Source organism: Ips typographus, linkage group LG8 (genome assembly GCF_016097725.1).
Source record: "Ips typographus isolate SLU linkage group LG8, UJ_Ityp_2.0, whole genome shotgun sequence".
Lineage (NCBI taxonomy): Eukaryota > Metazoa > Arthropoda > Insecta > Coleoptera > Curculionidae > Ips > Ips typographus.
Genome location: NC_138429.1, coordinates 305,419 through 319,799, shown reverse-complemented (window position 1 = coordinate 319,799; position 14,381 = coordinate 305,419). Strand labels below are relative to the sequence as shown.

General features: G+C 36.7%; 4 protein-coding genes and 1 long non-coding RNA gene across 9 annotated transcripts; 2 read left to right on the top strand and 3 right to left on the bottom strand.

Moving 5' to 3' along the window:
* The first annotated feature begins 131 nt into the window (after nt 1-131).
* LOC145732850 (caspase-8-like) lies at nt 132-3,514 on the top strand. 2 transcript variants are annotated; one of them, XM_081985385.1, is made up of 9 exons: nt 134-348; nt 486-607; nt 662-860; nt 917-1,245; nt 1,299-1,571; nt 1,629-1,851; nt 1,962-2,099; nt 3,002-3,182; nt 3,236-3,514. In XM_081985385.1, the coding sequence occupies exons 1-9, from the start codon at nt 258-260 to the stop codon at nt 3,381-3,383; spliced, it is 1,704 nt and encodes a 567-aa protein (XP_081841511.1). In that variant the 5' UTR covers nt 134-257; the 3' UTR covers nt 3,384-3,514. The 2 variants fall into 2 exon arrangements, with proteins under 2 accessions (XP_081841512.1, XP_081841511.1); XM_081985386.1 differs by lacking the exons at nt 3,002-3,182; nt 3,236-3,514 and adding an exon at nt 2,281-2,537 and having other exon boundaries at nt 132-348; nt 1,962-2,134.
* On the bottom strand, nt 435-2,867 carry LOC145732894 (uncharacterized). Its single transcript, XR_014179070.1, has 2 exons — nt 2,708-2,867; nt 435-627 (listed from the first exon to the last, which is right to left on the bottom strand). It is a non-coding gene; the product is annotated as an uncharacterized LOC145732894 (long non-coding RNA).
* A 248-nt stretch (nt 3,515-3,762) lies between the features above and the next one.
* On the bottom strand, nt 3,763-9,045 carry Ctps (CTP synthase). Of its 2 annotated transcripts, none has more exons than XM_081985378.1 (11): nt 8,906-9,045; nt 7,618-7,788; nt 7,343-7,560; nt 6,698-6,862; nt 6,428-6,639; nt 6,206-6,373; nt 5,976-6,150; nt 5,789-5,918; nt 4,533-4,640; nt 4,262-4,480; nt 3,763-4,205 (listed from the first exon to the last, which is right to left on the bottom strand). In XM_081985378.1, exons 1-11 carry the CDS (start codon nt 8,907-8,909, stop codon nt 4,096-4,098), a joined length of 1,680 nt encoding a protein of 559 aa, XP_081841504.1. In that variant the 5' UTR covers nt 8,910-9,045; the 3' UTR covers nt 3,763-4,095. The 2 variants fall into 2 exon arrangements, with proteins under 2 accessions (XP_081841504.1, XP_081841503.1); XM_081985377.1 differs by lacking the exon at nt 8,906-9,045 and adding an exon at nt 7,975-8,233.
* Nucleotides 8,395-10,398, top strand: LOC145732847 (2',5'-phosphodiesterase 12-like). The gene is made up of 5 exons (XM_081985379.1): nt 8,395-9,189; nt 9,244-9,383; nt 9,434-9,882; nt 9,934-10,054; nt 10,109-10,398. Exons 1-5 carry the CDS (start codon nt 8,417-8,419, stop codon nt 10,366-10,368), a joined length of 1,743 nt encoding a protein of 580 aa, XP_081841505.1. The 5' UTR covers nt 8,395-8,416; the 3' UTR covers nt 10,369-10,398.
* On the bottom strand, nt 9,265-14,271 carry LOC145732849 (sulfite oxidase-like). Of its 3 annotated transcripts, none has more exons than XM_081985384.1 (10): nt 14,048-14,171; nt 13,684-13,856; nt 13,499-13,625; nt 13,101-13,439; nt 12,860-13,049; nt 12,627-12,758; nt 12,375-12,567; nt 12,122-12,322; nt 11,898-12,070; nt 9,265-9,399 (listed from the first exon to the last, which is right to left on the bottom strand). In XM_081985384.1, exons 1-10 carry the CDS (start codon nt 14,098-14,100, stop codon nt 9,349-9,351), a joined length of 1,632 nt encoding a protein of 543 aa, XP_081841510.1. In that variant the 5' UTR covers nt 14,101-14,171; the 3' UTR covers nt 9,265-9,348. The 3 variants fall into 3 exon arrangements, with proteins under 3 accessions (XP_081841510.1, XP_081841509.1, XP_081841508.1); XM_081985383.1 differs by lacking the exon at nt 9,265-9,399 and adding an exon at nt 11,694-11,849 and having other exon boundaries at nt 14,124-14,271; XM_081985382.1 differs by lacking the exon at nt 9,265-9,399 and adding an exon at nt 11,694-11,849 and having other exon boundaries at nt 14,048-14,166.
* Nucleotides 14,272-14,381: the final 110 nt, after the last annotated feature.

The window sequence follows — 14,381 nt, the reverse complement described above, 5'->3', positions numbered from 1 at the left end:
TTAATGCTTGCATTCAATCTATCAATTAAAATTAGATATTAACAAATACTTTTATACAACCTTTGACTTGCAGAATCTCTTAACAAATTAATGAAATTTACTTATTAAGACAACATAACCTCACATTTTAAATTGATAACGGAACAGCTGAGCGTTGACAGTTGTAGGGTTGTTTGTGTTTGCTTTTCCTTTGCTTGCATTGTATTGTATTTAAATTATCTGGTTATTCCCCTAGATTGTAGATATTCCAATGCATAATGGGCATTGGACAGTCAAAACAGTACCTGACAGAATCAGATTTATCGGATGACGAATCAATAGACAGCGATTCAGAGCATACGGAAATTGGTAAAGTACACTCAATAAACATTATCAGTTTTAAATATTATTAGTCACAAAATAGGTAGATAACAAATTATCTAGAATCAAATCAGTTTTTCAGTTTTCAACTCTAAAATGATTTAGTTAACATTAAGTTACCCTAGGCCAGCCTGTGGATATGGAAACTGTGGACGCGATTGCACCTTTATACACAGAAAATCAACAAATTGATTTATCCAGTGTTAGAAGAGTTGAAATTGAGCAATTACTAGATGAACCAGACATAGTATGTTTTACCAATAGTTGCTAAAAGAAACTTTTATTAATCATAATATCTTAGGTAGGTCTGGTGTTTTTACTGTATGATGAAAGACATCAGGCGTTGGAGCTTTTGAAAAGTTACTTACTTTCAAAAATGAATCCTGAACTTCTGTCTAAGTGGGCTGGCTCACAGATAGAGCAGGGTAATGCCAATTGGCACAAGTTGTTTGTGGAAGCTCTCAGTATTGTGCAAAATTACAAAGTACTTCGAAATTTAGGTAAATTAAGAACAAATAACTTGTATAATTGAATTTAATACTAAAAAAACCTTCAGGTTTTGATAAATCAACTTTACAAAGTACTTATTTACCTTCACGATCTGAAACTACTTGTGGCATCAATCGGTTAAGGAAAACATTGTATTTAAATGCGGAAAAATTAACTGGTACTCAAACGTCTGTGGTGGTTTCATTTATGAGAGAGGTTTTACTTGCTAAGGGTATTAGTGTAGCTTTAAGCAACACCCCCTATTTGGAACTGTATTTTATGTTATGGGAATGTAACCAGATTGACTTTAAACATCTTCAAAGGGAGCTTAAAAGGTTGGAATTGGACATTAGTGCTTCAGAAATTGAAGCTGCCTTACCCACCCAGAGTAATAATGTGAGTGACATTAAAATTTAAGGGTAACAGATTCTAATCAGACATTTTAAAAGGTTTGGATTAATCCACCAGTGGTAAGTTTACGCCCTCAGGTTCATAACAGAGATCGAAAAACGTCTACCGTTCGGGACAATATTTATTTGCAACCTGGTGCATTTGAAGAGTATTTATACGGATCAAATTTGACGACCAATGCAAACCCATCATCGCGCGATTCCAATGTCAGTAATGATTCGGACCGTTACGACATTGATCCAAACCATCCCGGAGTGGTATTGATTATCAATCAGGAGTCGTTTTACACGGAAACGGCTCCGCAATACAGGGTTAGAGTGGTACTGTAGCTGTTTGTTTTGGGGAATGACAATTTTGGTTGCTTTCAGCATTTGTTGCACGAGAACAACAGCAATATGCTGTTGGAAGAGAGAAAGGGAACGGTGAAGGACAAAGAGCGGCTGAAACGCTGTTTCTCCAATATGAATTTTAAAGTGTTTGTTCAGGATAATGTACCCCATTACCAAATACTCAAGTCTATTGAGGATGTAACGGACTCGGTTTCTGTTGAAAGTAGCTTGATCGTTTGTATTTTATCTCACGGGGAAAAAGGTGAAACACTTTTATTTTTGTTTATTTGAAAATCAATTTTGGTGTTTGTGGTTTTGATCATAATGTGGACTTACCAAAAGCTTTTATCAAAAAGCTCACTTTCATTTTAGGTGTTGTATACGGGGCCAACAGTTGCAAACTAGAAGTCAGCAAAATTGAAAATGTCATGTGTAGACGGAATCAAAATTTGCATGGGAAACCAAAGGTTTTGATTCTACAGTCATGTCAAGGCAAATACTGTCAAAAAAGTAAGTCGAATTGGCCGCATTTGTTTTCAAACTCTGTTGATTACTGTTTAGTTTATTTATTGACTTGATCTTGTGTTTCATAAACTCTAAAACTTGTCTCTTTTTTTATGCGCTTAAGGACCTATAAATTTCGTATTTCTTTTTTTTACCTTTTTTTCCGCGACAATACTTTCTCAGAGAGGAGGAGTTTTCTACGTCACGATGACGAAATTTGGCAACACCACAATTTGACCAACTGTCATTGTGACGTGTAAAACTTATTATGCTCCTATTTTCAAGATTAAAAGAAATGCGGGTTCTGTGTTAAAAAAATGAAACACAAAATCGCACTCAGTGCCATCTGTTATCGAACGGGCAAACCACGTTTGACGAATATTATGCTGGACTGGGATTTTTAACGTTTTAGAGTTTAAAGTATAAATGATATTTTAGCTGTAACATGTCCTTTTCGAAACTCAGTCAAAATACTATGCGATCAGGTTACACGGTTGAACAACATTTTGAGTGATTTTTCTTAGAAATAGCCCTAGTTATAATAGGAATTCAACAATTTTGAACTAAAAAGAATGGTCTACTGACAGCCAGTTGTAGCTTTCATAAAAACTTACCCTACTTGCTTCTTGTTTGCTTAAAAAACAATCCTAAATCCTGGTTGTTCTTTCTTGCGTTAATTTTACGACCTGGCTACACGGACTAGTTGTAGAATACAGCCTGAAGGACAAATGTTTTTCTTTATTTCGAATATTTGAATAACAAAACACAACTTCACAAAACCTTCAAAACGAATGTCAATTGTCAAAATTATTGACATTGACATTTTTGGTCAACTTTCAATTGCGACGTTGCTGTCAAGTTTTTCATAATTTTTTCCTGTTGACCATATTCTCCTGTATTTTTTTTAGTTGAGGAAGAAATCCAAACGGATGACGGTAACACTACAGACGGACCTTCCAGAGGACCGGCCACTACCGATTTGTTAATATTCTGGGCAACCATTCCGGGATTCGCGGCGGTTCGAAATCTTAAAACCGGTTCTTGGTTCATACAGTCGCTGTGCGATGAAATCGAACAAAGCCGAAACCAGTAAGTAAATTGGCTGTCTTCCTCATTTATAACACAAATTATGTCGTATAAAGGTTTCATTTTCTGGATATTTGCACCAAAGCGCTACGAAAGGTGTCCAGACAAGTGTGGAAAGAGCCGTCAGGCACCAACGTGATGGTGCCGATGGGTGTGTTCACTTTAACCAAATCCTTTTACCTACCTCCGTTCAAAAACCCATAAAGAAAAAGCTTTATTTGTAGGTACAATATTTTTATTAATGTTATAATGACAATTTTTTAGAAGTTAAGGATTAATGTACTGTTAAATGTTGGTTTTTCGTTTAAATATATTAATTTTGATTGATTTCTTAATACGTTGTTTATATTTTAAATTCTATAGTAATTATCATCTTGGCTGCATTCGTTTTCAGGCTCCATGGAGCGTCACACTGACGTAGTTTGACAATTGGTCAATCTACGGTTTTGCCAAATTACGTCATCGTGACGTCAAAAACGCTCTGCGCCCTCTATGGAGCTTGAAAACGAATGCGGCTCTTGATTAAAACTTTTGGCATCCTATTAGCCAAATTACTAATCCAACCCAAATAAACAGAAAAAAATAAGGAATCATTTGTGGTATAATTTTACAAAATAATCTTATCGTATAAAGTAAACAACAAAAAAATAAACTTTATCAGAATGTATGAACTGTAGTATTTCACTCATTTGAGTATGCAAGTTTACTGTTGTAAAACTGAATAAACAAATGACCGCATACGTTTTAAAGATCCATGGAGCGAATATGACATAATTTAATAAAACTGTCAAGTGTAAAAACGTCAAATTTGCTATGCTCGCACCATGAAACGTCAAAACCAATGCCCCAAAAACTTACATAAAGTAAATCTTAAGACTTATTATAAGGAGTAATCTAGTCTAATAAAACCCTTAAATCATTCCAACATTAGTTGACTGGAGCTGCTATAAGCGCTGCTGTTTTCGTCATTTGAACTTTCGGCGATTCGCAGATTTTTCACCGGCAACTCAAGAATCAGCTCTTCCTCTGTAATTCCATTCTCTGAATTGAGGGAATACGAAAAAAAAAAGTAAAAAACTAACCGGAATCGTAATAATCGCTCTGTGGTTCGCGCGGACTGAGTTTGCATCCTCTGGCCAAATAACTTTTCAATCGGTCTTTTGCGGCCAGAATTAGACCCATGAAGGGTGGAGATGGACTGAGCGGTCGGGACAAATACTCTGGATGGAACTGGACCGCTACAAAGTACGGATGATTGTCCAGTTCTAAAACTTCCATACGTTCCTGATCAACGTCGACACCTACAAGTTTTGTTTGTTGGTCCTAGTGGAGTTTTAACATTAAATTACGTACCGACAAATTTTAAACCGTGTTCTTCTAAATCTTTTACATACTCGGGGTTTACTTCATATCTGTGCCTATGCCGTTCTTCTATTTGATCTTGATTCCCATACAATTTTTCTGTAAAAACATATCCATTTTAGTACTACACCAATGTGTAACAATTTTGTAAAGCATACATTAATTTTAGTGAAATGCGCTACTTTTCTGTAAACTTCTTATTTAGGTGACATTTTGTTGCCTTATTGCACATCGTTTATTCTCTTGTCTGTGCAGTGAGACCAATAACCTCAAACTTAAAGCTTTTCCGACAAAATAAATTAATTGACTACTGGACCTACTGCACACTTTTATGGAGTGGAATCGATCAATTTCTATGCGTAGTTATCCACTAACACTATAACGAAACTTACCTGCACTAAATTAAGGTAAAAACACTACTTTTTTAGGAAAAACCCGGAAAAACTGACACAAGTACATGTAATCTGACGTTTTAATTCGACAAGCGCGTCATGGCCACTTTGATTACTACACAACCCTACACGTATGACTGGTTGCCTATCTTGTTGTTGTAGCCCATTGGCTGTTTCTGTCTAGTCAGTACAATTAATATACTATACAGGGTGATTCAATATATCAATTTAAAGCCCTCTAAATGTTGATTTGACTATCCTGTACACTATCTATAGAAAGAAGGTAAAATAACCGAGTTATTTAGTAATAAAATTAGGTTGTCCAGGATTGAAGCCTGAATTTTACAGGTTCCATTTTAACAGCCAATAACTTAGTTATTTTTACAGTTACAGGGTGGTTCAACATGTTATGCATATCAATTTGCAGTTCTTGAATTGATTGAATTTATCGTTATTCTCCGTCTCTTTTAGATGCCCGCAAATTTGTCTCCATTCCACCACCAAAAAAAATTCGATAACAGATACGCCCTCTGGTTGTCAATTTGGAAAAAGTTTCAGGCATTTCTCCGTTTGTTTAGGTTGGTTTTAATTAGAAATTTAGCACTTTTTTAGTTTCATAATTTTATGGTGTAATGAAGAAATGTACCGATAAACGTAAATAAAAAAATGTGAGGTTAGGAGGATTTTGTTTCAATTTTTAATTGCGCTGCGATCTTAAGTTGAAACGCCAATACTTTGTTATCCTGTAAGTGAATGTAGTATTATGATTGCAACCCTTTATACATAAATCTATTCAAATAAACTGATTATTAGTATTAATATTAACACCTCCCTATTTTTTAAGTGAATACTCACTAATTTTACTATTCTGCACCGTAGATTTAAAAACGGTAGTCCGTTTGCCCAACCTTTGGGTGCCACCCATTTGACCGGTATTATGTTCGGGCATTTCAATCACCACTGCGTGTTTCGTATCCTCGTTAACCTTCAATCAAAATTATTATTCAGCACTGAATATTGAGAATTCAAAGGGAATTTTTACTTCTGTGGAGTGAGCATCCTTCAAACCTAACTCGTTCCTAGCAAATTCGACAACGGCAGCCTGAAAACCCAAACAAATGCCCAGAAACGGTTTATCATTGGTGCGACACCATCTCACGGCCTCGATTTTACCTTCGACGCCGCGTTTACCAAAACCACCGGGCACTACCACACAACTGTAAAAAAAATCAATCAACCTTTCTAATTTTCGGTCACATTGTGAATATTTACTCGCAAACGCACAAATCCCTCCAAGCTGTATGATAAGAAGCGGGGTCGTCGGTTCGCATTGTTTTCTCCAAATTCGACGCCTCTATAAATTTAATGCTTACTTGGTAACCGATTTTGTTGCCCGCATGGTGTAATGCTTTAGTTATGGAAGTGTACGAGTCCAATAATCTGTTAACGTTTTACTCTTAAGTCCTGTTGCTCCTTGATGATATAATTTCTTACCTGGTGTACTTCCCCACTATAGCAACTATAACCTCGTATTTAAGATGCCTGATTCGCTCCCCTAATTCATACCACTGAGCCATATATTTACGCCTGGGCGGCAAAGGAGTAATTCCTAAATTCAGTCGCTCACACAAGAAGTTTGCCATGTTATGATTTTCTATAAACACCGGCACCTCGTAAACGGAAGGAAGATCCGGCACGCTAATTATCTGCGTTTGTTCATGATATTATAAATACAATTCACTTGAGGGTGTTTAAGGATTATACCTGTTGAGGTGCCACATGACAAAAATTGGAAATTTTCTCTTTCACATTATCATCTATAGGTCGTTCTGATCGACACACTATTATATCAGGAGATAGGCCCAAACCTCGCAATTCTCTAACTGATGATTGGGTTGGTTTTGTTTTTGATTCACCTGCTGTCTTAGGCTACAATTATAATCAAATCAGTATTAACAGCCTTTTTTAATGGACAATAAGGGGTGCATTTAATGAGCTCCCTTAATGCATGATTTTATCATAGGCAACCAAATACCCTCACAGTATAGTTCTATCTTTTTTTATTTGTATTAAACAGAGAGAAATAAATATAATTACAGAACTGACAGAACTAACTGTCACTGTCATTGTCAAAGGTGCCTGTGATTTCAGTTTGCAATGTGACAAAACAATTGAAAATTACTTTTTTCAAACTTTTGAAGATTATAAACATTTATTATAGACTATATTTTGATTATTAATTGCTTTCATTAATACACTCATCCGTTAAACAACTATTAAGGGACATACTGTTCTTGTTACAACTCTTCCTGGTGATATATTTGGGACAAACAGCAACAGAAAGGACATTTAAGCTGTTCAAATTGTGACAAAAAAACTGAAAAAGTAAGTAGAAAACAAAAATCTCACCTGAGGAACTAATGAAACATGCGCCACACAGAAATTCTCCCTCTTCACCCGAAACTGAAATTGTCTGAAAGCCTCAACAAATGCCATACTTTCAATATCACCCACAATTCCACCCAGCTCGATAATACAAACTTCAGGTGTTTTGCCACTCTTAGAGACTGGCTTTTGTGCCACTTTTTCAACCCATTCCTGGATTGCATCTGTGATGTGTGGCACCACTGAAATTATATTGAACTTTCAGTTTGAAAATTGAACAATTAATGGTTTTATAGTACCTTGTACAGTTTTTCCCAAATAGTCACCATGTCTCTCTTTGGATATGACAAGTTGGTAGACTTTGCCTGTAGTGATGTTGTTTTCTTTGTGTAGTGTAATGTCTAGGAACCTTTCATAATTGCCCAAATCCAGATCCACTTCCCCACCATCATCCAAAACATATACTTCTCCTGTTGAATTAAAAACATATGTTATTGATTACCCTTTAATGAGGGTATTTATCATTCTAGTTGTAAATATTGTCTCTGAGATCACTGTAAAACCAAGTTTACACATCAAGGTTAGGACCTACCCTAATAGTCCTAGGGGCATGAATTAAGTTCTAACTAAGCTAAATAATTAACTAAACAAGTTACCGTGTTCGTAAGGGCTGAAAGTACCAGCATCCAGGTTTATATAAGGGTCGATTTTGATCATAGTCACCTCGATACCGCAGCATTTTAAAATTGCCCCAAACGAGCTCGATATCACCCCCTTGCCCACCCCACTGATCACACCACCCGTCACTAAAATATACTTCATCTCAGCGTGTTAATTTGGCACTGTTAAAACCGGAAAATTAAAGGGAAGAAAATCACCACATGCTCAATCAAACACGAGGGAAAACGGTCACCATAAAAAAAAACAGTGTAGCATTTGACAACAACGTAAAGTCTCAAAAGTCATTGACACTTCAAATTAACCCATGTGACGATTTAACGTAAACTGCAAAACACATCACATGACCACCCAATCAACACGATAGAGCAGATAGAGCTGAGTCTGACAAACTTAACATAACCTTACTTTGTATCTACAATGTTTTTCAATAGAACTTTTAAACTAGTGCAATCAAAGGTACAATTATTCCATGTAAATCAATATAAATCTCTTGGTAGTTGCAAACCGAAAATGGACAAGGCCTACTTGAGGCACAGCCCTAGTGGTGAACATTTTGATTTAACTGTTGAACTGACAGAAGGAAACGTAAAAAGACCCTTTAACTTTAGCAGAAAACTGTCTGAAACTATTGAAAGTTTCTTAACAAGGGTGACCACAAACATCAATAAAGCCCTGAACAAGAAAAGTGGTAAAAAAAAGAATCCTAGCGAAATCAAAACAGTGTCAGCCTCACTAATTCAGGACAACACATTGGTGGCAAACCATCAGTTATGCGAAGAAATTTTCCGTCCGGGAAATTCGGTATTTCTAACAATAAACGATAAAAAATACCCCATTATCATAAACTCTCCCTGGGTGTCAGCCCTGGACCTTCCCACCTCAATAATGGCCACTTTTCCCACTTACCCATCAAAGTTTGAGTCCTTGTACACCAATACTGAACAAAGTGATTTTGTATGGTACAGTTCAAAAGATGGTAGCAACTGGGTGGAAGTAGGTAGGGAGTATATGTACACTCCAAGTACTAAGGATATCCAGTGTTTTTTAAAATTCAGTTGTACCCCAAAAAATGATAATTCAGTGGGGCCCACTGTTGAGGTAGTTTCATCTTGTAAGGTTGAGGCTAGTCCAGGAGAATGTCCTTTTCAACGTAGGCATGACTTTACTAGAAAGAAGCTTCAAGGTTCTGAGTAAGTACATTTTTGATTGTTTTCTGTTATCACTGAGTAAAAAATTTAATTTAGATTCAGAATTGTGAGTTACAACATACTTGCCGATTTATACTGTGACTCTGACTTTACACGTGAGCATTTATTCCCATACTGTCCTCCTTACGCTCTAAGTATAGATTACAGGAAACAACTGTTTTTAAAGGAAATTATTGGTGGGTTTTGAAACACCTAACAACACAAAAAAAATACGTAAATCTTTTAGGTTATAACGCGGACTTTATGTGTTTACAAGAAGTAGACAGAAAAGTGTTTAAATATGACTTGGAACCAGTTCTATCCCATTTGGGCTATGGGGGTGTATTGTACACTAAAGGCAATGACGTTGCGGAAGGTTTAGCCTTTTTCTACGCTAAAAACAGGTTTATACTGTTGGATTCCGTAAAGTTAATTTTTGCGGAGCATATTGACAAGGATCCCTTATTTGCGGATATTTGGGAGAGAATTAAACAGAACCCCAAATTGGCTGAACGCATTCTGGCTAGAACCACCACTTTACAAGTGAATGTGGTGGGGTCATTGGAGTTAAATACTGTTTTGGTGGTCGCCAACATTCATTTGTATTTCCATCCGGACTCTGATCATATTAGGCTGTTGCATGGTTGCATTGCTATTAGGTATCTGGAAGATTTTGTAGGGAAGATTAAAGAAAGGGTGAGTGTAATGTTTAAATTTGTGACTGCAACTAGAAAAGGTGGTTTTCAGTATAAAGGCAAACAGGTGTCTTTAGTGTTTTGTGGAGATTTTAATAGCGTGCCAGAATGCGGTATCTACAAATTATTCACTACCGGTTCAGTGCCTGGGAACTTTGTTGATTACAGCAGTAGTAAGTTCTGTGGTAAATAAAATTCAACTTTAAGACTGATAATTTTTGGTGTAGATGAGGAGGAAGCAATAGAAAACATCGACATGAGGCAATCGTTTAAATTAGACAGCGCCTGTGGGACTCCGGAATTTACAAATTTCACTGCAGGTTTTGCGGCCTGTTTGGATTATATATTTTACGACACGTCGAATTTGAGCGTGTCCCAAGTGGTACCGCTGCCTAGTCTTGAAGAACTGAACCGAAATACTGCCATACCGAGTGTAGTGTTTCCTTCCGATCACATAGCTTTAATCTCTGATTTAAAGTGGATTTAATAGAAAATTGAAATATAATTTTTACTGTTATATTCGTATTGTTTCTTTTGTGCAAGTTTTCAGGCGGTTTATATGATAATGATTCTCATTACACAAGGTGTCCAACAGAGAGAGTTACCTTACACGTTTATGAAGATTATTATAACTTTAGTTGTACGTCATAACACAAGTGATTCTATTGCCAACCAAACTTACTCTGGATAATAACATTGCATAGATACGGAAATTTAAATTATGCGCTTTAAAATATGTTGGCGAAAGTCGTCTGTTTTCCCGATCGTTATACGTCTCGAAGTGTCAAAATTTGACGTAAATATCAGCGTTTTCAAAATTTGTCGTGACTTGTGATGCTATTTTACGTGCCTGTGGTCATTAAACTGTTTACTTGTGGACAAACAACATTTACTAGCATGAGTAAGCTTATTCAACCAATAAAAAACTTTGAATTGTTAAGCCCCTACCTAAAAATCTACGCAAATAAACATATTATTCAAATTATCCCTCAGATTTCAAACACCTCAACTTAGGGTCTTCTAAACAGGCTTAAACTAAGCTTTCCTCACACTCAATACCCCAAAAGTTTAATTAAAACACTAAAAACCACTCAGATCGTTCTGCAAAGATAATTCAAAATGTAAACAAACACGGTTTTGACGTTAAATGTCACATTTGAAGGAAAAATCATATTCTTCGGCCGCATTCGTTTTCAAGGCGTTTTTGACGTCACGATGACGTAATTTAGCAAAAGCATAATTTAACCAACTGTCAAAATTGCGTCATTGTGACGTCCAAAACGCTCTGCTCGCTCCATTGAGCTTGAAAACGAATGCGGCCTTGAATTTCGGTTTTTATAACATTGACAACGTAGCCCATTTTCAGCTTGATGATGTGCAACTAAAATTATAATAATCAGGGTATACAGTGGTGGTAAATCCAAAACCGACCATAGGAAAACCGTGTAACGGACGGAGAAACGTACATTATTGCATGCGCGGGACTAAGACAGAAAACGAAAAAAATATCAAGTAGGCCATATTTTCAGCGCGCTGTTGCCAAACGCCAAGTATTCAATACCGTCGATAAAATTAATTTTGTCGACGGTATTGGATTTTGGCAACGGCGTACTGAAAATATGGCCTACTTGGTATTTTTTTCGTTTTCTGTCTTAGTCCCGCGCATGCAATAATGTACGTTTCTCCGTCCGTTACACGGTTTTCCTATGGTCGGTTTTGGATTTACCACACCTGTAGATATGAATCATTTTAGATCGATAGAGCGTTACTCATTACCTGAATTGGCAAATTTTGACAGGTAAAACAACAAAAAACAAACAGTATGGGTTTATTTAGTTTCTAAGGGGCTAAGTGAACTTTAACCCTGTGATAAGCGTTGCTTAGCACTCCCCTGAAATTCCAGATATTTTCGAAATTTTCCGGCTGAGTGTTATAGCTGGAATCTACCGCTTTACACCAAATTTCCACCTGGAAATGTTTGATATACGAGGTACACTTACCAGCTGTGCTTCTTACCTGATTGGATGCAGGGTCGACGGGTATTTTAGCCGACCACAATGTCCACGCCCAATGTTGAGGGGGTGGAGCATCGTCTTGGGCATCGAAACTAGCTGCGTGCCATGTTTTTCCGCCATCCACCGACAAATCGACACGGACTATTTTTTGACCGCCTCCGGACCAAGCATAACCTGAAACACACCCTTTTAGTGAAACACAAATTCAATACATTAATTTTTAACCTTTTATGTTAACACAGCCATCTTCAATTTGAACTTTGTCCCCCTCATTTGGTTTACATACAGCCGATATTACTGGTAATTCTTGAATGGATGGTGATTTGCTGTAGTCTACTGAATCCGCATCGGTAGACGGTGAGAATCCTTTATAGTCTAACTGTTGCCAATGTGAAGGACTTTCCTTCTCTGATACGATTATTCTACCTATAAAAATTTCAAAAAGGGAAACAGTAAAACAATGTTTATTTTCTCTTGCCTAGCCATTTAACGTTTCTTGCCCCCACCACTCCCGGTACTACGACTTTTAAAGGAAATCCGTGATCGGGGGGCAAGGGAACACCGTTCATTTCGTAGGCAAGTATGACGTCACCGCGTTTATCCACCGCCTTCCACAATGGAATCGAGGCTGCGTATTGGTTGGCCGTTGCATCCATATCTAAACCTTCAAACTGAATCATGACATAACATTTATTTCACTGATTAATTAAACCATTATCATTTTTAATACCTGAACATGTTTACATCTTTCTTCATCTTCAGTAATTTCAACCAGTTTCAACAAGTCCCGTAAACGCACTCCAGTCCAGGTGGCGTTGCCTATGGCACAAGGCCCCCATTCCAATCCCTTTACAGGTTTAACCTAAAATACAAAAATATAGAAAAACTAAAAATTATCTCAAATCAATTGCAGGTGCACAGATAAAGTTTTGCTATCAGAATAGTACAAATTAATTTAAGTACTTTATTCATATCAGCCCGACGATTTCCAGCACACATTAGGGTGGCAACAATAGTGGTTTTAGGTAACTTTTTCAAATCATCTAATGAAAAACTGAGATTCCTATCAGTACCCTCAATTTCGACCTCCAAACGATAAGTGTCTAGATCGACCTCGGGTACCGGTAAATGATTCCTCACGTAAAACAGCTCACTAAAAAATTTCATGGCCGCAATTACCATTATCAAAACATCATCTACTCACTTGGGAGTGAAAAAACTGTCGCACAACAATGACCGTGGCGTTTCAGCGTTGAACGGCTTCAAATTGGCCACTTTAAGGGCCGAGTGTCGTAACGGTTCCTTAGCGTAGGGGTCCCCCACGTCCGACACTTGCACTATGTCCTCCTTTTTTAAATTGCCCACCCGTAACGATTCGAGGATTTTAAATACGTGCAAGTTTTTGTGAATACCGTAAAGTACCCAGAACGGTTCAACGCTACTTCCTGCCGCTATTAAAATTTGTTCGCCGCCAGGGTGCGCTTCTACAAAATCTGTAATGTCGTACACTCCTTGACGGTAAACCACCCAAATTCCACTTTCTCTACATTGTATGAGGATAGGTTACAATAGATATTATGATTGATTAAACAGGTATCTTACTTGGTCACATGCTTGGACACATCCTCCATAGAATACAATGGTAAACCAACCTTAAAACTTCCAGCTTCAACTAACTGGTCATTTTTAGACTGTTCACTAATAGCATGATATCTGTTTTTCTTATCACCTACCAAAATATATTTGATTATAAACTAAAATCAGTATTGTAAATTGTAAAATACAACCTAAAAAATAGTAACCTAAATATCCGGATATCACAATGCTAACTAACCATGTGGGGGCTCTAAAAACAGAGTTTTTCTGTTGGTGCCACTGTTTCTTCTCCTGAAAATTGCAGCCTAACGCCCTGCAGTTTTTATACTCGCTTATTCGTTTGCTCATAATTGAGTAACTGAGTCTGGATAAAAAAAATAATATTAAACATACTTTATATTTGTGATTTCTGGTACTACATTTCTCTAAAGCAATGTCAATTAAATTTTTTAATTGAATCGTTATTGGAGAATTACTATACCAGTACTGACCTTGTGCAATCAGAAATAGTTAGTTACTTTACAAATAAATCAGGATAATTGCTAATTAAATTACCTTTTACCGCAATTTTGTGTCTTCACCAGAACCCTGGTACAGTAAAATCCCATTAAATTATGTATTGGCAACTTACCTTGAGCATAGACGTGACATCTTTGATTTCGGCTGAAGAATTTTAACAATAACTAGTACTATCTCTGCTATCACTTAAATTAAAACAAAATTTTCAAATTTCAAGGAAATACATAACCCTTGATTTTCAAAGAAGCCTAACAACAACCCAAACAGCTGATACATGTCAAATTTAATTTGTTTGACCTGACACGTGATATGCTTACCTAAAACTATACGTCGTGTCACGTGATCGTCTTTCAGTAATTTGTTGTTTCAC

Coding starts and splice junctions, on each gene's coding strand:
- LOC145732849 (XM_081985382.1), bottom strand. CDS start 14,100: ATGGGATTTTACTGTACCAGGGTTCTGGTGAAGACACAAAATTGCGGT. Junction 13,050..13,100: donor GACAGTTTTTTCACTCCCAA/GTGAGTAGATGA, acceptor GAAATTTTTTAG/TGAGCTGTTTTACGTGAGGA. Junction 11,850..11,897: donor TCGACCCTGCATCCAATCAG/GTAAGAAGCACA, acceptor AAACATTTCCAG/GTGGAAATTTGGTGTAAAGC.
- LOC145732847 (XM_081985379.1), top strand. CDS start 8,417: ATGTTTTTCAATAGAACTTTTAAACTAGTGCAATCAAAGGTACAATTA. Junction 9,190..9,243: donor AAGAAGCTTCAAGGTTCTGA/GTAAGTACATTT, acceptor AATTTAATTTAG/ATTCAGAATTGTGAGTTACA. Junction 10,055..10,108: donor CTTTGTTGATTACAGCAGTA/GTAAGTTCTGTG, acceptor TTTTTGGTGTAG/ATGAGGAGGAAGCAATAGAA.
- LOC145732850 (XM_081985385.1), top strand. CDS start 258: ATGGGCATTGGACAGTCAAAACAGTACCTGACAGAATCAGATTTATCG. Junction 1,246..1,298: donor TACCCACCCAGAGTAATAAT/GTGAGTGACATT, acceptor ACATTTTAAAAG/GTTTGGATTAATCCACCAGT. Junction 1,852..1,961: donor TTTATCTCACGGGGAAAAAG/GTGAAACACTTT, acceptor CTTTCATTTTAG/GTGTTGTATACGGGGCCAAC.
- Ctps (XM_081985377.1), bottom strand. CDS start 8,140: ATGAAGTATATTTTAGTGACGGGTGGTGTGATCAGTGGGGTGGGCAAG. Junction 6,374..6,427: donor ATAGTGGGGAAGTACACCAG/GTAAGAAATTAT, acceptor AAACGTTAACAG/ATTATTGGACTCGTACACTT. Junction 6,151..6,205: donor AGGGATTTGTGCGTTTGCGA/GTAAATATTCAC, acceptor TTTTTTTTACAG/TTGTGTGGTAGTGCCCGGTG.